A 25,596-nucleotide genomic window follows, 5' to 3' on the forward strand; every position below is an offset into this window, starting at 1 on the left:
GTGTGTGTTTTGTGTTTGCTTGTGTGCGACAGGGACGTGACAGTGAAGTGTGCTTGTGTGTGTGTGTGTGTGTGTGTGTGTTTGTGTGCTTGTGTGTGTGTGTTATCTTGTCAGGGTGTCCGGGACACAGCTGTGGACATTGACATAAGTCCAAGCAAAGGTTAAAAAACAGCTACCAGAGATAACCTCGTCAGACGAGGTGGGGATCCAAGAAAAACACGGTTCTCTAAATTTGGAACCAGTACAACATCTACGACAGTCATATGTCTTGTTTGGTGTGCGTGCGTATGTGTGTGTGATGGGGGGGGGGTTCAGGGTTAGGGAGCTCTACTCACATCACAGCCTTTCTCTGGGTTTCTTTTCCAGTGCTTCTTCTCTACTTTCTTAGCAGAGGTGGAGCAGATATCAGCATGGCTCTTCACCCGGGGGTTCAGGGCCAGGATATTCTGATAACAGAGGGAGAGAGGGGGGGGGAGAAAAAGTCAACTTTACAGTAAAACAGAGCAGGGGGGGGGGGGGGGGGGGGGGGGGGGACTATTTATACCTCAAAAGTAAAATATGCATGTCAGTTGTGTCACAAAACATAGCCGGAAATTGATGTTTTTTATACAGTTTATATGTTTATCCTAGAAAACAGTTAGCTAAGACCCCTGTTAAGAGGTTGGAATAGTCCTTATGGTCTAATGACTCTATTTTTCAGGGATTCCCTTTTTCCAGTAGCAATAAATACCAATTAATTCACTAAGAATATATTATTTTACCTGTACGTTTCCCAAAACAAATCAGAAATGTGCATTGCATATGTTGCGTAAGGAGGTTTCATTGTTCTACATTCAGGGTAGCAGTTGTCCCATGGGCATTTCCACGGTAACAGAGTGATGCGGAGACTCAGATTTTTCACTTTAAGATGTATGTCAAACAAAAACCAATATCTGCGAAGTTAAACAAACCATATAACTATAGGCACAAGGACTACTTTTAACAATTTCCACAGAAAATGTTACAAAAACAAATGTCCTTGAAGAACAGTACAGATGCAAAGTCTGGTAATAGAAGGACGGTTTTACATTTTAGTCATTTAGCAGATGCTCTTATCCAGAACGACTTTCAGGAGCAATTAGATTTAAGTGCCTTGCTCAAGGGCACATTGACAGATTTCTCACCTAGACGGCTCAGGGATTCGAACCAGCGACCTTAAACTGGCCCAACACTCAACGGTAGACTACCTGCCGGGTTTGTGCTATTGGTGCCATTCTGTTACCAAATTTCCAAAACACCATCTTCACACGTGACAACAAAACCGTCAGTCGTGTAACCTTCCATTACAATCAACCCCCCCCCCCCCCCCCCCTCCCTGCATTACCACTGATCAGCAATCATGAGCCTCTTCACTGTATTCATTATGAATGCAACACACACTCCAGTTTAAGCAGTGCACAGTAGAGCATAGCGCATCCATGAAACATCATTCATAAAGATCGGGAAACTGGGAAGACCGCAGGGACTTGGATTCTAAACACCGTGTGTGGATATGAGGATGTAAAGCAGCTCTAGGGATTCAGATTACTGCATACTGTTTTCACAGTAACTACAGAGTTGATACATACTGTGATATGAGGTTGTCTGTGCTCTTTAAATGTCCTTTAAACCAAATAATGTCTGTTCCAGGTGCATAAGTATTAAAATGGGAATACTGGAAAAGATGGAGATCCGCACACTTTCGAAAAAGAGAAATGCATCTAGAAACTGAGGCTTAAATGCAAAAATAGAGGTGTTTTATTGGGACATTGTGAAGCCCAAAATGTTGATTGTGCAGAAAAGTGAAAGGTGAAAAACAAAACAAACGTCTCGGCATCAAGCCATCATCAGAGTGAATCGTGAACGCACAAACTAGGCTTCTATTTGAGGTTGTATACAGTATGTCACATGATCTAGTGAGGAAATCTATACATGCAAACAAGTAAATAGTACAATAGCATGATTAAAGTACAATACAATGCCTTTATTTTTGCATTTAAGCCTCCGTTTTTGGATTTATTCCCCTTTTTCGACAGTGTATGGGTCTACATATTTTCCTTGGGACATATTGACAAATCAACTGGAGTATGTTGGCAGCCAGTGTTTGCTTTGGGGGGCAAGAATATGCCTTGTAAAATCTGAAGGGATACGTTCAGACGACTGGTTATCAAATGCTTCTGCTGTCTTATGTCAGGTGTATCCCCCAGACCTAGCAGCTAGCTCTCCACCACTGAACGTTTAAAATGCAGCGTTTTGGGAGCAGATTTGGGAGTCTATTTCTCTAGGTACTGTGCAGATGGTTTGGAGAACATATTATTTCCCCCCCTCTGTTTCCTTGGTGCAAACATCACTTTAGCATTGCCCCTCCGATTGATGCAAATGCTGAGCATAAAACATTCAAAGTGCATCTCTGAGTAGCATTTTGTGTATATCCACCATGGAATCATCCCCCCCCCCCCCCCGCTTTTTTTCAACAAAAGTAGCAGCATCCAACCTCAATTAGTGTCCCACAAGCTATGTGACAAGACATTAAGCTTTTTCTTTTCATATTTTCACAGTAGGTGGAATGGAGAAGATGGTTTCATATGGAGGTACGGGGGGGTGTTATTGTAAAAGGCCAGGCCTGGGCCTAACATAACCTGTGTCTCTTTCCCTACTGTGTTAGTCATGCTAAATGAAATGTCACACTTTATGCAACACCAGAAATCTTCCTATTAATTCTTTCATTTCACACCTAATAAAGTGTAGTTACACCGCTGCGTTTCTTATTTTATTGTCTGTTGAGGCCTGTGGGACTATTTCTTCCATTGTGTGGTCTAGATAAAGCAACATGGCAGCGGTACATGCTCGAGGTAAACCAATAAGGACCGAAAGGTACAAATATTCTGACAGCGGTGACAAGTCTCTTGGGATCCGTTAGGAACAATGATGTTTTGACAGCATGAACATAACAATAAAGATATGATTTAACCGTCTGTAAAATTAAAATAGTCATGTTTATATTATATCCACCCTTTACAACTATAACGTGTCAGAACTGCTTTGATCTAGAAGCATTAGATCGGCCATAACTTAGAACGCATGGCAGTTGGGTTTGAAGTGGTTCCAAAAGATTTGGAACAAACACACATAATTAGTACTTAACACCCAGAGGAGAAGCAGGACAAAAAGGTGGGAGAGTAACTGCCATAGAATGAATTAACAAACGTTCTTGTGAACAATAACCTAACCAGATTAGCAAGAATCTGACTAGCCAGAAACAGTGCACTACCAAACATGCATTAGAGAGAAAACAATTAAACATTACGTATTTTTTTCTAGTTATAAGGTCAATGTAAAACATTGTGAAATGCTTCCACATTAAAACACAACATACTAGATTCAACAACTGTGACTCTCGTATCACCAGAAACTTTACATGCCTAAACTGTTTGGGTCTCCAACATGATGTATTAAACAGAGCGACAGAAAGAAATATCAGGATTAACAAAAACAACATATCGTATTACAATGTCTTCAATGTTAAATAGACCCTCCCTCACTGCATATAGACCTGTCTCAGTGTTTGTATCTCCAGCAGAGAACCCCATTTACAGCCCTGTATTGACCTGGTCTCCTCAAGTGGAAAATGTACAAGAGAAACAGATCCATGGCAGTCAGATCCAGGCAGGGTTGCAGGAAACACTAACCATGTTTGACAGGGGCTAATCTACTGTGGTTGCTAAATGGTTAAATGAAGAATAATAACAGGGAAATGGATACTAGGCAGGGTTAATCCTATGGTGTTTAAATCTAGATTGAGTGAAGCAGGGTAGTGTTCAGTAAGGCACACCGTAGCAAAATGTTCTGCAACATAAACGAACACAGGGTGTTCTTGCTGGTTCAGTGTAGTATCTCCCCGTTTTAAATAGTTTTCCCTACAGCACACAACCCAGATGCCTTGGCCTGCACCATAAAAAAGCAGAGAGTTCTCATTGCCATAGCTGACCATAGCAAAAACTAGGTTAACAACATGCATCCCTGTAAATGGACCCGCAGCAGGGTTTAACATATGTATCATCCCTCAATAAATACACAGTTGATGCTATTAGTATGCTGCTATAGGATTTTCTCTGCGAAGTCAAATGTTACACATCTGGGCCAGTGGGATCAATAACGCTTACAAGAGGACTAGGCATTCATCCATACACTACACTTAGATCAATACCTACTAGGCCTAAACACCAGAGATAGTCCCTAAGATATCAGGTGTTTTTACACATCCTCTTATTCACAGTGGTTCTACATGTAACTAAAACAGTCAGACAGAGCGTACCACTACTGTTTAAAGTAAACTGACAATGCTGCTCAGTACTTGTATCCATTAAGATCACATCCTAAAAGACTCATGATCACGTCAAGTGTGTGTTAGAATGTGTGCACACATGCGCCGTGTGTGTCACCCAAACACCCGGTGTCTACACAACACAAGAGAACACCTCCCCTACTGTTTGTGCGACCTTTCTCACTGCAGGGTAGTTACTGGGGACCTGCTTCCACGCTAAACGCACTCTGCACAGAAGGCCTCGTCTAAACCAAGGAACCAAGGCCCATCTGTGAGTGTTGGCTGCATCAGTACGCATGTGTCCGCTGGGGAGGAAGAGAAGGCTGCCTGGCCTGCCTTCGTGTGTCTGGCTTTCACACTCTACACTGATCACACTGGGCCCCAAACAGATGGAAGATCAATAAGTGCCCGGGCCAGGCAGAACGGCCGGTGGTATGCAAACGCAGACCGAGCCCTCAGAGGAAATCAACCAGGGTGTGAGGGAGGTGAGGAAGGAGGGCGGGGGTATATGATGGACACAGGGAATGGGTAAATCACAAACTGGAAGCAGTGATTAACATGGTGGGCTGAGTGAGGACCTGAGAAGCACAAGCTAAGACTTGGAGGCATGAGACATGAGCCCTATACTATGAATGTAGTTAGAGGAGTTAGCGAGGTAACTTTGGTCAACTAAGTTCAACTTTGGATAACCGGTACCGCAAATGTGGCTCACCTTTTAGCCTGGTAAATTGCTATGGCAACGAATCCTTCAGATCTAACTAGCTACGGGTTAGGCTAACTCAGGGCTCACTACATTTGTCCTGGATGAAGTGTCTGAGCTGTGAGTTGACGACCAATGAAATTATTCCCTCAATCTTGCAAAGATTGCATCATCATCCTCTTCATTTGAAGAAGACAACTGATTAAATATTGTATTTTTCAAATGTGTTTTTGTATGTATATTTTTTTAATTATTAAATACCTATCACATTACACATTTAGTAACAACAGGTGTCTGTGCATTAATAAGCACATTAATAAGCACAAAATAAAGACTGCACTTCTAAACTGAATTTGCAAGAAACCTTGTCTTCCATTTTGATTTAGGCACAGGTGAAAATGTGGCACAGACTTACCAATGGATTGATGTTTTAGCATCGTCTCAATGAAGAGTTTGGCATTCGACGAGCCACGTGCGACATGCATGCACAGTTAAAAACCTGCTAGAGTTAACGACAGGCGGACGAGCAATATCCACCGTCGTAGTACGGATCAAGTCTGAACTGGAAAGCTAACTGAAGGGAGATACAGAATAGCTACTCGCTAACCCACCACAGTATCAGACACCAAAGAACTGTGTAGGATATACTAGCTAGCTATACTATGTACTAAGACAGGGACAATCCATGTGCTATGCAATGCATGAAAGCAGTCACGGTCCACATTGTATTCTGGTAACCATAGTAGTTTGGCTCAAATTATATTCTGATAACCATAGTAGTCTCATCGTCATAAAACTGCTTTAAAAATCTTTAAAAAAGGACATGTTTCATAAAGAATATATATACAGCGGGCTCCAAAATTACTGGCACCCTTGACTGGCAATTTACAAACAATACTTAAAAAAATAAAAACAATATAATTATAGAGATAAACTCAAAATACCAACAATACCAACAAATACTATACTTCATTAATGTTTCAATGGAACCAACCAAAATCATACAATTATTTAATACAAAATAGATTTCACCAAAATCAAGGTTTCATAATTATTGTCACTCCTCATTTAGTACTTAGTGCAACCACCTCCGGCAAGGATAACAACATGGAGTATTTTCCTGTAATGTTTGACAAGGTTAAGGAAAACATTTGGAGGGATTTTGGATCATTCCTTCATGCAGATCCTTTCAAGATCCTTCACATTCTTGGGTTTGCGCTTACTAACTGCCCTCTTCAACTCAGCCCACAGGTTTTCCATTGGATTGAGGTCCGGCGACTGAGATGGCCATGGCAGAACATTGATTTTGTCACAGAACCATTTCTGTGTGGATCTTGAGGTATGTTTTGGGTCATTGTCTTGTTGGAAAGTCCACCTACGGCCGAGTCCCAGCCTTCTGGCAGAGGCAACCAGATTGTCAGCCAAAATTGCCTGATGCTTTGTGGAATTCATTATGTCATCAATCTTAACCAGTACCCCTGGACCTCTGGAATTAAAACAGCCCCAAAACATCACTGACCCACCACCATATTTCACCGTGGGTATGAGGTGCCTCTCCTAGTATGCATCTCTGTAACGACGCCAAACATGTTGATGCTGTATCTGACCAGAACGTTCAATTTTGGTCTCATCTGATCAGAGCACCTTCTTCCAGTCATAATTTAAATTACGTTTGACAAACTCCAAGCGCTCTCATCTGTGTCTTAGGGTCAGAAAAGGCTTTCTTCTGGCAACCCTTCCAAAGAGCCTGTGGTTGTGACGTCTGATGGTGCTTTTTGAAACCTGGTGACCCCAAGACGCCACCAAGGCCTGCAATTCTTTCACAGCGATTCTTGAGGATTTTGTTGCTTCTCTCACCATCTTCCTCCCTATCCAGGGGGGCAAAATGCATTTGCGTCCTCTACCCGTGAGGTTTTCAACTGTTCCATATCTTTTGAATGTTTTAATAATTGCCCTGACAGTGCTCAGTGGTATATTCAATCATTTGTGGATCTTCTTGTAGCCATTACCAGATTTATGAAGGTCTACGACCATCTGTCTCTTTTGAACTGCCAGTTCTTTTGTTTTCATCATGGTGTTGGATGACAAAGGGCTATTGCATGTGTGTTACCTCATTTCATTCCTGGTTTAATTTTGGTAGATGTTATTTACAATAATCTTTAAGGGTGCCGTTAATTGTGAAACCTTGATTTGGAGGACATTGATTTTTTATTAAATCAATAAATGATTTTGGTGGATTCCATTGAAACATGAATAAAGTACAGTATTTCTCACGTTTGGTATTTTGAGTTTATCTATATAATTATATATATATATTTTATTAAGTATTGTTTGTACATTGCCAGTCAGGGGTGCCAGTAATTTTGTAGCCCACTGTATACATAATAAGTAGTGCATGTATGTATCAATCTGATATGTCATTGTAAATTGGAGATGTAATTGATTATATATACTGCTGAGCTGAACGTGGGCCATGAAAACATGAAATAGAACATTGTCCTAGCTTGACGTAGAAACGGGTGAATACCTTTGGAATGCTGAGCCACTTGACTGCACCAGATAGCTGTGTGCGAGTTCATTTCTTTTGACAATGACTCACCGGACTACAGCCATATAGTTTTGAAACTAGAAGAAGAGAGAGAGACAGAGTAGGCAAGAAGGAGTCAGCTGAGATTGGAGTAAAGAATGTTGAGTTGGTCACAAAAACAAGGTAAGCTACTGAGCTAGCGCTAGCTAGCTAATGCCTCCAGATGTAACTCGGAGGTGAAGCCTACTTTCTGAATTAAACAATAGAGTTGATACACACACACTGCTTTGCATACCCAGGAGCTTCAGCATGGGCATACATCTTGCATGACAAGTCCTAGGAGGTATGAAATAGCAACAACATAAAGGTCAAAGTAATTTATTGCACAAAATGAAGCAACTATTGATTAGGAAAGAAAAGGGCAGGCACAACTGCCCCGCTAATAATGCTGTGTTCGTAACCTAGAGGGAAGTGGGAATTTACCACCAGAGTGGTGCCAATGAATTTTACTTGTAAGCAAACATTCCATAACTGTAGGTGGCAGTAAATTGCCATACTTGGCATTATACATGTTCAAACAACACACTCTAGATGGCAGTATACACACTTTCAGTTTGTTTGCCAACTAATAGAAGTAATAGAAGAAAAAAATGGACTACTTCAAAATGGAGATGGCCTCAATGAAGCTGCCAGTGCACTCACAGACGCCATAATGGGATATATACAGGTATGAAGATGATATTTCTATCGCTCTCTATTTTTAACACATACAACTAGGAAAAATCTATTTGAATGGCACTCCAACTGGTAATTACTGGTGGGAATTTAGCAGTTGTGAAGTCATAAATACTAGTTGGATGCATTCACGTGCTTTGAAAAAGTAGAGAATCGCCCGATTGGCTAATGGCCAACAAGCGGTGTCAACCATAAACTAAAAGTACGGCTATCAGGCTTGAAAACAAATGAGTGTTCAAAAACCATATTAATAGATAGCTTTTTTAAACAATGTTTTGTATTTTTTATTTAATTGCCAAAAATGCTGTTTAAGGTCATTTCCTTAATAGGTGATGTCAGAGGTCACCATGTGGGAGAAGTTGGATTTCAAGGATGATAGACGAGAGAAACAGAGAAATGCTGATAAATCGTGGCAGCCACTGAAAAAAATGTGTTTTTTTAAATGTGCGCCGAGACTCGCTATTAAGATCAAAGTGACAAGTTACAGCATCAGGTTGTCCGAGGAACCTCCAAGGTAACTAGCTAGCTTGTAATCCTTACTCTTCTGCTGGAATCAATAAAGGAATTTCCACATATTGATCTGCAGTTAGAGAGATAGAGCAACAGCCTTTGGGTCAGCAATATTAAATATAGGCCATGGATATAATTTGTTCTCCTTTATGAGGAGAAACAGTGCAATAAAAAAATGGCACATTCAACAGAAATATTAATCTATTCAGCTATGGTTGTGTGCTGTCTGTATTGCAGGGCAAACGGTACCTTTTAGGACTGACGACCCAGTCACGACACAGCACGCCATTTCAATACAGTTTCAGCACAAAACAGCCACATACAGATTATCCATACCATTCCCATAATGAGAGTGGTGACAAGCTGCTTGCTGTAGACTTGGGGTTAAAGACATAAAGCTTTCTCAACAAAGACAAAGAGATAAAGCAGTGGGATCACAGTGTGACCTCCCACACAGCACAGCCTGGCCAGTCTGTGTGGAGACATAAAAGCAGTGGGATCACAGTGTGACCTCCCACACAGCACAGCCTGGCCAGTCTGTGTGGAGACATAAAAGCAGTGGGATCACAGTGTGACCTCCCACACAGCACAGCCTGGCCAGTCTGTGTGGAGACATAAAAGCAGTGGGATCACAGTGTGACCTCCCACACAGCACAGCCTGGCCAGTCTGTGTGGAGACATAAAAGCAGTGGTATCACAGTGTGACCTCCCACACAGCACAGCCTGGCCAGTCTGTGTGGAGACATAAGAGCAGTGGGATCACAGTGTGACCTCCCACACAGCACAGCCTGGCCAGTCTGTGTGGAGACATAAGAGCAGTGGTGGTGTGGTGCCATAATGTACACTCACTAAGTCATGCATGTATTCATGTCACCCAACAGAGCAGAACACCAAGGGCACCAACCGTTTCTATTTCCAGTCAACATGGTTGTGTCGTGTCTCTCCTTTGAGTGAAGTCTGCTGTTGTAGCCTGGTCCAAAATATGTTTGAGCTGTTCGCCACAAACATTGGAGTTGATAAGATAGCACAAACTGATCTGGGATCAGTCTATTGTTGTTGGGTTTTCGCTCTAGCATGCGAAAATGTTAAGATAGCTTTACATTTATACACTCACTCACTTTATCCACCAACTCCTACATTCAGGAGTTACACAGCTCATGTCCTGTCTGTCGACGTTAAGGCTTCGGTGACCGGTCAGTTAGTCCTAAATACGGCTGCTAGAATCCTGACTAGAACCAAAACATTTGATCATATTACTCCAGTGCTAGCCTCCCTACACAGGCTTCTTGTTAAGGCAAGGGCTGATTTCAAGGTTTTACTGTTAACCTACAAAGCATTACATGGGCTTGCTCCACGCTACGGTCACAAGACGCAGGCCTCCTAATTGTCCCTAGAATTTCTACGCAAACAGCTGGAGGCAGGGCTTTCTCCTATAGAGCTCCATTTTTATGGAATGGTCTGCCTACCCATGTGAGAGATGCAGACTCGGTCTCAACCTTTAAGTCTTTACTGAAGACTCTTCTCGAACCACCCTTGCTGTCTCTGCCTGGCCGGTTCCCCACTCTCCACTGGGATTCTCTGCCTCTAACCCTATTACAGGGGCTGAGTCACAGGCTTACTGGTGCTCTTTCATGCCGTCCCTAGGAACCCACTCAACCCACTTGAGTGGGTTGAGTCACTGACGTGATCTTCCTGTCTGGGTTGGCACCCCCCCTTGGGTTGTGCCATGGCGGAGATCTTTGTGGGCTATACTCGGCCTTGTCCTAGGATGGTCAGTTGGTGGTTGAAGATATCCCTCTAGTGGTGTGGGGGCTGTGCTTTGGCAATGTGGGTGGGGTTATATCCTTCCTGTTTGGCCCTGTCCAGGGGTATCATCGGATGGGGCCACAGTGTCTCCTTACCCCTCCTGTCTCAGCCTCCAGTATTTATGCTGCAGTAGTTTATGTGCCGGGGGGCTAGGGTCAGTCTGTTATATCTGGAGTACTTCTCCTGTCTTATCCGGTGTCCTGTGTGAATTTAAGTAGGTTCTCTCTAATTCTCTCTTTTTTTTATGCTAGCAGCATACCACCCTGCATACCACTGCTGGCTTGCTTCTGAAGCGAAGCAGGGTTGGTCTTAGTCAGTTCCTGGATGGAAGACCAGATGCTGCTGGAAGTGGTGTTGGGGGGCCAGTAGGAGGCACTCTTTCCTCTGTTCTAAAAAATATCCCAATGCCCCAGGGCAGTGATTGGGGACACTGCCCTGTGTAGGGTGACGTCTTTCGAATGGGACGTTAAACGGGTGTCCTGACTCTCTGAGGTCATTAAAGATCCCATGGCACTTATCGTAAGAGTATGGGTGTTAACCCCGGTGTCCTGGCTAAATTCCCAATCTGGCCCTCAAACCATCATGGTCACCAAATAATCCCCAGTTTACAATTGGCTCATTAATCCCCCTCCTCTCCCCTGTAACTATTCCCCAGGTCGTTGCTGCAAATGAGAAAGTTCTCAGTCAACTTAACTGGTAAAATAACAGATAAATACATTTCTTTCTCTCACACGGAGGACCTGAGCCCTAGGACCATGCCTCAGGACTACCTGGTATGATGACTCCTTGCTGTCCACCTGGCTGTGCTGCTGCTCCAGTTTCAACTGTTCTGCCTGCGGCTATGGAACCCTGACATGTTCCCCGGACGTGCTACCTGTCCCAGACCTGCTGTTTCAACTCTCCAGAGACAGCAGGAGGGGTAGAGAAACTCTGAATGATCGGCTATGAAAAGCCAACTGACATTTACTCCTGATGTGCTGACCTGTTGCACCCTTGACAACTACTGTGATTATTATTATTTGACCATGCTGGTCATTTATGAACATTTGAACATCTTGGCCATGTTCTGTTATAATCTCCACCCGGCACAGCCAGAAGAGGATTGGCCACCCCTCACAGCCTGGTTCCTCTCTACGTTTCTTCCTAGGTTTTGGCCTTTCAAGGGAGTTTTTTTTTTTTTTGCCACCGTGCTTCTACACCTGCATTGCTTGCTGTTTGGGGTTTTCGGCTGGGTTTCTGTACAGCACTTTGAGATACAGTGCCTTGCGAAAGTATTCGGCCCCCTTGAACTTTGCGACCTTTTGCCATATTTCAGGCTTCAAACATAAAGATATAAAACTGTATTTTTTTGTGAAGAATCAACAACAAGTAGGACACAACCATGAAGTGGAACGACATTTATTGGATATTTCAAACTTTTTTAACAAATCAAAAACTGAAAAATTGGACGTGCAAAATTATTCAGCCCCCTTAAGTTAATACTTTGTAGCGCCACCTTTTGCTGCGATTACAGCTGTAAGTCGCTTGGGGTATGTCTATCAGTTTTGCACATCGAGAGACTGAAATTTTTTCCCATTCCTCCTTGCAAAACAGCTCGAGCTCAGTGAGGTTGGATGGAGAGCATTTGTGAACAGCAGTTTTCAGTTCTTTCCACAGATTCTCGATTGGATTCAGGTCTGGACTTTGACTTGGCCATTCTAACACCTGGATATGTTTATTTTTGAACCATTCCATTGTAGATTTTGCTTTATGTTTTGGATCATTGTCTTGTTGGAAGACAAATCTCCGTCCCAGTCTCAGGTCTTTTGCAGACTCCATCAGGTTTTCTTCCAGAATGGTCCTGTATTTGGCTCCATCCATCTTCCCATCAATTTTAACCATCTTCCCTGTCCCTGCTGAAGAAAAGCAGGCCCAAACCATGATGCTGCCACCACCATGTTTGACAGTGGGAATGGTGTGTTGCTTTTACGCCAAACATAACGTTTTGCATTGTTGCCAAAAAGTTCAATTTTGGTTTCATCTGACCAGAGCACCTTCTTCCACATGTTTGGTGTGTCTCCCAGGTGGCTTGTGGCAAACTTTAAACAACACTTTTTATGGATATCTTTAAGAAATGGCTTTCTTCTTGCCACTCTTCCATAAAGGCCAGATTTGTGCAATATACGACTGATTGTTGTCCTATGGACAGAGTCTCCCACCTCAGCTGTAGATCTCTGCAGTTCATCCAGAGTGATCATGGGCCTCTTGGCTGCATCTCTGATCAGTCTTCTCCTTGTATGAGCTGAAAGTTTAGAGGGACGGCCAGGTCTTGGTAGATTTGCAGTGGTCTGATACTCCTTCCATTTCAATATTATCACTTGCACAGTGCTCCTTGGGATGTTTAAAGCTTGGGAAATCTTTTTGTATCCAAATCCGGCTTTAAACTTCTTCACAACAGTATCTCGGTCCTGCCTGGTGTGTTCCTTGTTCTTCATGATGCTCTCTGCGCTTTTAACGGACCTCTGAGACTATCACAGTGCAGGTGCATTTATACGGAGACTTGATTACACACAGGTGGATTGTATTTATCATCATTAGTCATTTAGGTCAATATTGGATCATTCAGAGATCCTCACTGAACTTTTGGAGAGAGTTTGCTGCACTGAAAGTAAAGGGGCTGAATAATTTTGCACGCCCAATTTTTCAGTTTTTGATTTGTTAAAAAAGTTTGAAATATCCAATAAATGTTGTTCCACTTCATGATTGTGTCCCACTTGTTGTTGATTCTTCACAAAAAAATACAGTTTTATATCTTTATGTTTGAAGCCTGAAATATGGCAAAAGGTCGCAAAGTTCAAGGGGGCCGAATACTTTCGCAAGGCACTGTATATCAGCTGATGTAAGAAGGGCTATATAAATACATTTGATTTTTCCCTGTTGGCCTTGCTGGCCCTCAAATTCAATACAATGACTGTACCCCAAATAATTACACATAAATACAGTTGAAGTCAGAAGTTTACATACACTTAGGTTGGAGTCATTAAAACTTGTTTTTCAATCACTCCACAAATGTCTTGCTCACAAACTATAGTTTTGGCAAGTCGGTTAGGACATCTACTTTGTGCATGACGCACGTAATTATTCCAACAATTGTTTACAGACAGATTATTTCACTTATAATTCACTCTATCACAATTCCAGTGGGTCAGAAGTTTACATACACTAGGGTTGACTGTGTCTTTAAACAGCTTGGAAAATTCCAGAAAATTATGTCATGGCTTTAGAAGCTTCTGATAGGCTAACTGACATCATTTGAGTCAATTGGAGGTGTACCTGTGGATGTATTTCAAGGCCTACCTTCAAACTCAGTGCCTCTTTGCTTGACATCATGGGAAAATCAAAAGAAATAAACCAAGGCCTCAGAAAAAAAAAATTGTAGACACAAACAAGTCTGTTTTATCCTTGGGAGCAATTTCCAAAAGCTTGAAGGTACCACGTTCATCTGTACAAACAATAGTACTCAAGTAAACACCATGGGACAACGCAGCCCTCAAACCGCTCAGGAAGGAGACGGGTTCTGTCTCCTAGAGATGAACGTACTTTGGTGCGAAAAGTGCAAATCAATCCCAGAACAACAACAAAGGACCTTGTGAAGATGCTGGAGAAAAGAGGTACAAAAGTATCTATAGCCACAGTAAAACGAGTCCTATATTGACATAACCTGAAAGGCTGCTCAGCAAGGAAGAAGCCACATCTCCAAAACCACCATAAAAAAGCCAGACTACTGTTTGCAACTGCACATGGGGACAAAGGTCGTACTTTATGGAGAAATGTCCTCTGGTCTAATGAAACAAAAATAGAACTGTTTGGCCATAATGACCATCGCTATGTTTGGAGGAAAAAGGGGGAAGCTTGCAAGCCGAAGAACACCATCCCAGCCGTGAAGTACTGGGGTGTTAGCATCATGTTGTGTGGGTGCTTTGCTGCAGGAGGGACTGGTGCACAAATTATGTGGATATATTGAAGCAACATCTCAAGACATCAGTCAGGAAGTTAAAGCTTGGTTGTAAATGGGTCTTCCAAATGGACAATGACCCCAAGCATTCTTCCAAAGTTGTGGCAAAATGGCTTAAGGACAACAAAGTCAAGATATTGGAGAGGATCGCCACAAAGCCCTGACCTCAAACCCCCCCCCCCCCCGAAAAGTTGGACCCAAGTTAAACAATTGAAAGGCAATGCTACCGAATACTAATTGAGTGTATGTAAACTTCTGACCCACTGGGAATGTGATGAAAGAAATAAGCTGAAATAAATCACTCTACTATTATTCTGACATTTCACATTCTTAAAATAAAAAAGTGGTGATCCTAACTGACCTAAGACAGGGAACTTTTTTTAGGATTAAATGTCAGGAATTGTGAAAACTGAGTTTAAATGTATTTGACTAAGGTGTATGTAAACTTCCGACTTCAACTGTACATAGTGCATTTACATTCTCTCTTGACATCAGAGTAACAGTCTTTCCCACCAAACTCAACATGTATTCTCTTCCCAGACTTAAGACACTGAATCAAAAGAGATGAAATAGACTATCACAGGCCATCTGCTAGCCCCTACAGACTGAGCCAGCTACAGTGAAAGAAACTAATCCCAGAGTACAGATCAGTTGCACTCACTTCCCGGCATTGCAGCACCAAGTTAAACAAACCAGGCAACCAACGACAATAGTTCATAAAGCATAGACATCCCCTGGTAAAGGCTCCTGCCATTTACCGTGTGATTGTTGTTAGTGTGTTTCATGTGTGAGTTTGTATGTGTGTCTGCATGTGTGTGTGTGTGCAAGAGCGAGAGAGAAAGGGGAGTGAGGGACAGACAGGTTTGTAGTGTGTTTGCATGTGTGTGCAAGAGTGAGAGAGAGAAAGAGGGAGTGAGGGACAGACAGGTTTGTACGTGTGTTTGCATGTGTGTGCAAGAGCGAGAGAGAGAAAGAGGGATTGAGGGACAGACAGGTTTGTACGTGTGTGCGACAGAGACAGACAGACAGACAGACGAATACTGTGGACGCCTGAAACAAACCATGCGCTCGCTACGGTAACAGGCTTTAATTTTGGTAATGGGCACTATGTGCCAAAGGCTCATTACATGGCCTTTGAAAAGTGTCCCTGGCCATGTTGAGGCTCAGAAAACAATTAGCACAGAAGCAGAAGGTAAATGAAGTGTAAAAGAAATCAGGGCTTGATGACCGAGTGAGTCTAGTCTCAGGTCTTATCTGAGGCTCTCTGAGGAAAGGATGGAAGCAGAGGGAGGGAGGGGTAATGAGGAGAGGAGAAGGAGAGAAAAAAAAGTTCAATATGCCACATGCTATCTGGGTGTGTAAGCAAGCCAAGCCAAGCCAGCCCTGCCTGGTGTCTGTGGGGGGGGGGGGGGGGGGGGCTTGGGTATGAACTCCACAGAGGGGGTTGAGTTTGCAGACGGAGATTGCAGCAGACAGAGGGGTCACATGTGATCAGGTGAGACTGCTCTCCTCCCCTAGGGTACAGAGGTGGCAGTAAATTGTGCAGTGGAGGAAAAGGAGAGGACACAGTCTCGGCTGGCTGTTCTCAAGCTCTCTCTCTGCCTCTCTCTCTGCCTCTCTCTCTGCCTCTCTCTCTGCCTCTCTCTCTGCCTCTCTCTCTGCCTCTCTCTCTGCCTCTCTCTCTGCCTCTCTCTGACAAGCCCAGGGATCATCTCTGCTTCGTTGATTGATTAAAAGCGCAATCTGAGCAAACCTGGCCAGGAGTGCAATTACCGGTCCACCGGTTTGGGTGTCACTTCTGAGATGTGCTTGTCTGGGCGTGTATGTTTGAAATGATACCAGTGCCACCACGTACCTAGTACACTCAGCAAGATGTTAAAGATTATCACAGCAAACGCCTTACATAAACTCCCTCTAGCTGTTTATCTCACCACAATATGCTTCTTTGACTGGGACTGAAACTGCCTCATTCAATAATAGTTTTACAATACACATCCTCAAATAGCATTTTTAAAGATCTGAGCCGGTTATCTTTGTTGGCCCCAATTGGCCCTTGAGGATGCCATGGATTAAATGTAAAACAATTCCATTTCCTACACCATGTAAGGAACTCATAAGCAATCACAGCACTCAGACAAAACCCCAACTAATACGAGGATCTTCCAAGGCAGCCTAAATCATTTCAATAACACTTCATAGCTTGCCTGGACCCATCATTTGCAAGTCAGTGTTCCCAGACAACCAGGTTATGGAAAGACATCGGGTGTGCTCTGCTACCATAAGAATTATACCTATTTCTATAATAATAATAATATGACATGTACTGTAAATGCCATTTTGAGATGCTTTTATACAAAGAGACTTACAGTCATGCGTACATACATTTTTTTTTTATATACACTGCTCAAAAAAATAAAGGGAACACTAAAATAACACATCCTAGATCTGAATGAATGAAATATTCTTATTAAATACTTTTTTCTTTACATAGTTGAATGTGCTGACAACAAAATCACACAAAAATTATCAATGGAAATCAAGTTTATCAACCCATGGAGGTCTGGATTTGGAGTCTCACTCAAAATTAAAAGTGTAAAACAACACTACAGGCTGATCCAACTTTGATGTAATGTCCTTAAAACAAGTCAAAATGAGGCCTCCACGTGCCTGTATGACCTCCCTACATAGCCTGGCATGCTCCTGATGAGGTGGCGGATGGTCTCCTGATGGATCTCCTCCCAGACCTGGACTAAAGTATCCACCAACTCCTGGACAGTCTGTGGTGCAACGTGGCGTTGGTGGATGGAGCAAGACATGATGTCCCAGATGTGCTCAATTGGATTCAGGTCTGGGGAACAGGCAGGCCAGTCCATAGCATCAATGCCTTCCTCTTGCAGGAACTGCTGACACACTCCAGCCACATGAGGTCTAGCATTGTCTTGCATTAGGAGGAACCCAGGGCCAACCGCACCAGCATATGGTCTCACATGGGGTCTGAGGATCTCATCTCGGTACCTAATGGCAGTCAGGCTACCTCTGGAGGCTACCCATGGAGGGCTGTGCGGCCCCCCAAAGAAACACCATGACTGACCCACCGCCAAACCGGTCATGCTGGAGGATGTTGCAGGCAGCAGAACGTTCTCCACGGCGTCTCCAGACTGTCACATGTGCTCAGTGTGAACCTGCTTTCATCTGTGAAGAGCACAGGGCGCCAGTGGTGAATTTGCCAATCTTGGTGTTCTCTGGCAAATGCCAAACGTCCTGCACGGTGTTGGGCTGTAAGCACAACCCCACCTGTGGACATCGGGCCCTCATACCACCCTCATGGAGTCTGTTTCTGACCATTTGCACATTTGCGGCCTGCTGGAGGTCATTTTGCAGGGCTCTGGCAGTGCTCCTCCTGCTCCTCATTGCACAAAGGCGGAGGTAGCGGTCCTGCTGCTGGGTTGTTGCCCTCCTAAGGCCTCCTCCACGTCTCCTGATGTACTGGCCTGTCTCCTGGTAGCGCCTCCATGCTCTGGAAGCATAGGAACTTTATTTTTTTGAGCAGTATATATTTTTTACCTTTATTTTACTAGGCAAATCAGTTAAGAACAAATTCTTATTTTCAATGACGGCAGGGGCAGAACGACAGATTTGTACCTTGTCAGCTCGGGGATATGAACTTGCAAGCTTTCGGTTACTAGTCCAACGCTCTAACCACTAGGCTACCCTGCCGCCCCCTGCCGCACCAGGCTACCCTGCCGAATCTAACCCACGTCCCTGGACGTGCAAGCGCCATGCTCTACAGACTATGGTTTCAGATTTTCACAAAAATCTAGCAAGTTTCAGTACCGGGAATAATTCATAATTATCCAGAGAGTCCCAAGAAATAGCAACAAAAAAAAGCCCATTTAAAGCTATTCAAAACCAAGATATGGTCACTATGCCAGGGTTCTCCCCAAATAAGAGAAGTGCTGCACCACAATGTAAAGATTTTAGAGCAAATTAAACTGATATTTAGTCATGATAAAGTAACTATCTTTGATTGCCAAGGACAATGTTGTGAATTGGGAAACAGGCCATTCACGAATTCAGTGTTATCATGTTCCTAAATTAATTCAGCGCATTCCAGCAGTAGCGATCTCGACATAACCGACTAAACTCAACTTCACAGTTTACTATGGAGTTGAGCGGCGACTAGTGTGGGCAGACAGGAGCGCCGACATCACATAAAATGAGTATAGCACACAAACTTTGTAACAGCAGTCAAACAACAAAGTCAAATGTCCAAAGTTGCTAAGCCTGCTAGAAAACCTCCAACTAAATCGAGTTGATTATACAGATAGCAGATCAGCTCATGGTTAATGGGAAATGAACTGTGGGAATAGTTTAAATATCTAAACTCGGTTTAAAAAATATCCATATCTACTCTCATACTGTTTGTTGTTCACATTCTCTACCGAAGCTTTCAAATGGGCAGCAATACCAAACAGTGCAGAGAAGAGAAACATTTTATAGCGGTATTTTGACATGCATAAGCAAGAGACGTGCTTTGATAATGGAGCCTATGGATTACAGAATGAAGGTAGGAATGTTTATGAAAGACAGGAGTCAGGATGTTGGGTTTCAGTGGGACAGGGGAAGATAGAATTTTCCCTCATTCCTGTCTGAATTGCTCACAGACGTCATGTATGCGACAGGGATGCCTGTGTAGTGAATTGTGCATAGGCCTATTCAATTTGGGAGTTTCTGAAGAGTCACAATGACAGCTCAAAGAGGTACATGTTTTGTAGGCTATCTGTAGGGACTTCCTGTAGGGTTTATTAACTGCATTCGGGACGGTTGTACAGTCCAGCAATATCAATTATGTGTGTGCTTTTAATTTATGGCGACTTTGTGTGAAGTAAATACGGCAGGCTAAAAGCTTCCACGCGACAACCTATTTGGATAATGTGCCATTAAATGTTTTGCTAATCTGCTGCTGCGCATGTTGAGTATTTTGTGGAATTGCATTAGTGTGACATTGGGGCATTTTTTAAAAATGTATTTCCTGGGTCTTGTCATTTTATTTTTTCGAGAAATGTAAACAAAGCATGTTCCCGGGAAACTCTCGGGATCCCGATTACCCGTGTTAATCTACTACCGACTGAGCCATACAGGAACACAAGCTCTTGATTTTAAAAAACCCACTCTAATAGAAATCCAGCTAGGTTTTAATCATTTACATGCACACACACAAAAGACATGCTACACATTTAACTGATATGAGTGCCTGGGTGCCGTCCGTGGATATTAAAATAAGACATGTGTATTTAATTGCACCAGAGATGGCAATTATAATGAGATTTAAAAAGCCATTTCCAATGGCAGGCAGGAGTAGTTTAGTGATGGTTTTAAGTGCAGAGGCAGGAAGAAGGTCACGTCACTGTTGCCATTAGTCCCTGAATAAAGATGCTAATGAAGGGTTTGACTTACTGCACTCCACTGTGGCTACTGCCTTCATAAAAGGTTCCATTAGATTCCCTCAGTCCAGCGTTGAACCAAGGCTTTTTAAGCCAGCTCGATCCAAGCGACTAAAGTGTGCTAAAAAGCTAAATAATATCAGATCTTTTCAGGTAAACAACACTATAATGTCGAAATTTAACTGGCTCTAGGGGAAGATGCTTTGCTATTCACTTCAGAGGCTCTGGTTGGCGATTTTACATTATTCTACTATACTTTTCTTTACTGTACTGTAAATATCATGGCTCCTAAAGAGGGAGGCAAAGGGCAACAGTCTGGTTTGAGTCACTGACCAGTTAGGACAGCTAGAGAGGGGTGAGGAATTCATCCCGAGGTCAGGTCATATGAAGTGAGAAGGAACAGTACTATGACACACACATAGACTTCCACGCCCACGAAGGTTCTAGCGTCAGGCAGGGCCATGACCAGTGAGAGGATTAGCAACAGAGATGCCTTGGCTGTCTAGTTGTGCAAGGAGTTGAATCCGCCTGGTAAGAGGGTATATGTAATCATGTCTTTGCAGATGTATAACCCAGTGAGTGAATGAACTTGGTTTGAGCATTTTCTAATCTGTGAGTTTTTAATCTGTGAGTTCAGAACCTAACAGTGCTGTACTAAACTCTACAGTACTTTGCTGTGCTGTTCTCTACTGTACTGTGATGTCCAAACTTGTGATAGATAATAATACCCAAAGATACAAAAGGATGAAATCTTATAGTAGACTGGATGGATTCATGGAAATAAATATAGAACAGCAACAGCAACCCTGATATTCTGCTTAACAACTGCACACGGAATACCTTCAGTTATCTATCCTACTCAGGATTCCTCAACTTATTCCACCCTCGAGAACAGTGGATGTTGACATGGCTGAACCAGACCCACATTTTTACTTAACTTTGTCTCTAAGAACAAGTAACCAGTTTAATAGATGTGGAGGCTATTGAAACCACAAAGTCATTGATAGATCAATTTCATACAACAACTTTCTATATGAACTAACACACCAATCTCTCACTAGCCTGGGAAAAATAACATGTGGAAAGACAGAGCCAGTTGCAATGTGAAACTCTTCCAAGAAATGTACAGTGTTTAGTGTTCCAGGATAACCCCAACCTCTTGGGGCCCTCTCCTCCCTCAGCAGGAAACCCCATTGACTTATTGGCTCTCAGTCTCAAGAGCAAAACATTCATCCGAGCTCACTCAGGGTTAAAACCTTTGCAGTTCAGATGCATTTTCTTTGCTAATGGTTAACACATTTTCAATGATCTACTAGCCAAGTAGTTAAAGCCATTAGATTTCTCAATCATCAAAATACCCTTTATTGTCCTTTTGGTCAAATTGTAGACGCTACAATTATTATGCTTAAACATGTGAGATTGAGTACGCCATGACTTATTTGCTTAAATTAATTGCTCTTTGGGGAGCATAGGTCATTCATAAACATTATTATGTACTACATGCTGCAAAGTCATGTTTGTTTACACTTGTCGAGAAGCATGCACAAGTCCCAACACACACAGCAACGGATTAGACAACATCAAGTTTTCTCCAATGTCTCAGGAAGTGATAAGTTGACCCTTGCCTATAGCCTGCACATTCCACTGGAACAGGCAGAAGTGAACAGTGAAATGACCATGTGATGGCCACATGATCTCTCTGGTGTGTTAGTTAGCAGAACAGAACACTTGTGGATGGTATTATCGCAATAGACTGTACATTCAGTCCATAATGAATAAGAAATACTCCTGGTAAAATAGGACTTCCTAGACTGATCCCTTCCTCGTATATGCAAGCGTGTTTGTGGTTATTGTATTTATTATAAAGTATATCATTTCATTGATTAAGTAATTCCATACACAGTAGTGATAGTTTTCATAAAATGGAAGAAAAATGGGCATGTATAATGGAAACATGATAAATAATTTATTTTTGATTCAATACCAGGTGCAGCATAAAGCCAACAATACAGCAATAGACATCCATTGCCTGGGTTTGACTCAAGAAAGCAACAGATGATGTGCCATTTGTTTGCTTTGCAAAACAATAAGGTATATGTGAATATTATATCCCATTTCATTATATTCCATTCTATTAGACTGTATTATTTCCAAAACACATCACAACAACAAACTGCATACACTAACTCAAAACAAACCAACACCCACAGGATAAACTTTGCCCCAATAACTTCAAGGCATCCCTCTTGTCCACAGTGAAAAAGCATCAGAAAATCTCTGCCACAACAAAGTATCAATGAACCATTATTCAACGTTAACTTAGCCGTATTGTTAACTGTCTTGCAAGTATGATGGGGTAGTTGCTGTGATAAAGCTAATTTTTTTCAACAACTCTTTTAATGGGAAACATAAAGATCTATTCCTCATTCAAGCATACCAAAACCAGCCCTTTGTATTGGTAAATCACCTGAATTATAACTACATGACAATAATGTAATTTATACGGTCAATAATGACACTTATTTCGTTATCGAAGACATGCAACATGTGATAACAGTGACACAGCAACAAAAATGCGAATTAACATTTCTGATACAGCAGTATTTGATGGAGCAGAATAATAAAGTAGCCTTATACCTCGATATCTGGAAGATCCTTGCTCAGCATTCTAGACATTGCCTTTCGAAGAAATGTGAGTTGTCAAAATAAAAAAGGACGTGCGAAATGCAAACTATGTTGTATGCTATCAGTGACCTGTTTGATTTCTTGAAGCAATATTTACAATCGCCACAATAGTTTGGAGCAGACCAACCGAGCGCAGCTAACGTTATCAAGGAATCTCCTACCTGACTAGTATCTGTCTTAATTCTATATTTTCAAAATGATTTGTTACCAAGTCATTGGCGTTTCTTTTGGCGATTTATAGCCTAAGCTTGATATGGATAACGTTAGTTTCGAAATTATACTGACTGGTTGTTGTTATTCTTGCTTCGTTTAGGACCATACGGAATTGAGGAATCAAAGAAAGTTCAGAAGCGAAACTTGGAACACGGAGTTTCTACTGGTTTCTAAGCCCAGAGGCGAGACTTATTGGAACTCTTGCGAAACAGACCAAATTGACTAGGCCGTTTTTTGAGAAGTCAATGATTGGTTATTAGTTTTCTAGAAATCTAAAGACACAACTTAGATTCGAGCCAATGTCTTAAGTAGTTGAACATGTTATTACTCGAACCCCATCAAAGTGAAAAACTGATACGTTTTAATTTCCTTTAAAAAACATTGTATATGCCTTTGATTTGTTGTCGCGAGACGACGACGTGAGTTTAACTATGTTGTGTTCATGACAACCGGGAACTTGGAAATCATGACTTCAGTGATCTTCAGGTCAGAAGTCGACCTTTAGAATGAGGCCCGAGTTCGAATTCCGAGTTGGTAGAACTTTCAAAACGGTTCCCAGATGTCTTGAATGTACTGAAGTCGGAGTTTTCCGAGTTCCAAGGTGTTCTGAACGCGGCATAAGCCAACGTCACCATGACTTCACATTGAGTGTGATCGGGGATTTATATTGGAGAAGCAATTTTTGCCTACTTTCGAAGTTCCACCTCGTGCAGCGTGCGGAAGTTGTAGTACGGAATACATATTAGGAACTCTCTCATTCCTCCTTCTCAAACGTCCCTTCCCCTTGTCATGTCTCAATCCTGCACAAATCAAGTGTCACTCTTCCTCCTCAAGCCTCCCTTAATCAAATATCAACACACTAGAGACTAGTCAAAGTCAACCCCTCCTCTTCAAACCTCACCCTTGCATTGGTCACTTATCACCACTGTTCTAGTCAGGCCACAGTTCTGCTCACCCCTCACCCTTGCACTCTTTTATTCACAATTGGCCGAAATACAAGCTAAAAGCAGATTATTTCATTTTTCTAAGGACCCCAAAAAACTGAGGCAGTGGGATAACCTATTCATGTAAATACATTAACTAGCTACCTACACTTAGTAGACCACTGTGTATAAGATGCTTGCTAGATAACTTTACTCTACAGCTAAGTGAATCAAATATCATTAGCTAGATATAACTTCCTATTAGCTAGCTTACTTGATGTACAGTGGGGAGAACAAATATATGATACACTGCCGATTTTGCAGGTTCTCCTACTTACAAAGCATGTAGAGGTCTGTAATTTTTATCATAGGTACACTTCAACTGTGAGAGACGGAATCTAAAACAAAAATCCAGAAAATCACATTGTATGATTTTTAAGTAATTAATTAGCATTTTTATTTTATTATTTTCTTGCTACTTACAACCTCATGCTTATCGCATTAGCCTACACTAGCTAATTATTCTTCCAGTTCGAGATGAGTAATCGCTGTTCTGATGTCCAGAATTTATTTTTGGTCATAATGGAAGTTAGCAGCAACATTATTTACAAAATAAGTTTAAAAAATAAGTTACAAACAACGCAAAAAAAGTAACAAAATACCACAGTTGGTTAAGAGCACGTAAAACGTCAGCCATCCTCTCCGGCGCCAAAAGACATGCCCCCTCTCCATGGGTGTTTAAGATGGGTGCTAGTCGTTTAAACAGACAGCTCGGTGCTTTCAACATGTCAATACCTCTCACAAATACAAGTACTGATGAATTCAATCTCTCCTCCACTTTGAGCCAGGACAGATTGACATGCATATTATTATTGCTTGCTTTCTGTGTACATTCAAGGACCAGCCATGCTGCCTCGTTCTGAGCCAATTGCAATTTTCCTGAGTCCGTCTTTGTGGCACCTGACCACACGACTGCACAGTAGTCCAGGTGTGACAAAACTAAAACTCGTAGGACCAGGCTTGTTGATAATGCTGTTATGAAGGTAGAGCAGCGCTTTATTATGGACATAATCTTAGCTACTGTTGCATCAATATGTTTTGACCATGACAGTTTACAATCCAGGGTTACTCCAAGGAGTTTAGTCACCCCAGCGTGCTCAATTTCCACATTATTAGTGTTATTTAAATGATTTGTCCCAAATACAATGCTTTTAGTTTTTGAAATATTTAGGACTAACTTATTCCTTGCCACCCATTCTGAAACTAACTGCACCTCTTAAGTGTTGCAGTCATTTCAGTCGCAGTAATAGCTGACGTGTATAGTGTTGAGTCATCCACATACATAGACACACTGGCTATACTCAAAGGCATGTTAGCATCACAACTCAGAATATGTCCCAGATGCAGACACAGGAGGCGGATAATATGATTCTCAGAATATTTATCATACAAAGGAGCGGTCAAAGGGCAGGTAAAGGGCAGGCAAAGGTTCGTAATCCAAGGCAAAGTCAATCAGGGACAAAGTGGCATGCGGACTCAGGGTCAAAAACCGGGCAGAAAGGTCAAAACTGGGAAGACTAGAAAACAAAACTTGAGAACGGGAGAAATGGGGAAAATCCTGGTAAGACCTGACATAACAAGATGAACTGGCAACAGAAAATCAGAAAGGGCAGATGTAAATATCACAGAGGATAATGGGGGAAAATAGGAGACACCT

General features: G+C 42.3%; 1 protein-coding gene across 2 annotated transcripts in view; it reads right to left on the reverse strand.

The window, feature by feature from the left end:
- LOC110535495 (dihydropyrimidine dehydrogenase [NADP(+)]) overlaps positions 1–23,360 on the reverse strand; it is a 217,402-nt gene extending 194,042 nt beyond the window's left edge. For both annotated transcript variants that reach the window (XM_036935201.1, XM_036935202.1), the window contains exons 1-2: positions 22,696–23,360; positions 336–446 (exon numbers count right to left, since the gene is read on the reverse strand). In XM_036935201.1, coding sequence (XP_036791096.1) covers positions 336–446; positions 22,696–22,734 — 150 coding nt within the window. In that variant the 5' untranslated portion in view covers positions 22,735–23,360. The remainder of the gene's footprint in view (positions 1–335; positions 447–22,695) is intronic.
- Positions 23,361–25,596: the final 2,236 nt, after the last annotated feature.

The sequence above is a fragment of the Oncorhynchus mykiss genome, chromosome 11 (assembly GCF_013265735.2).
Source record: "Oncorhynchus mykiss isolate Arlee chromosome 11, USDA_OmykA_1.1, whole genome shotgun sequence".
In the NCBI taxonomy this organism is placed as follows: domain Eukaryota; kingdom Metazoa; phylum Chordata; class Actinopteri; order Salmoniformes; family Salmonidae; genus Oncorhynchus; species Oncorhynchus mykiss.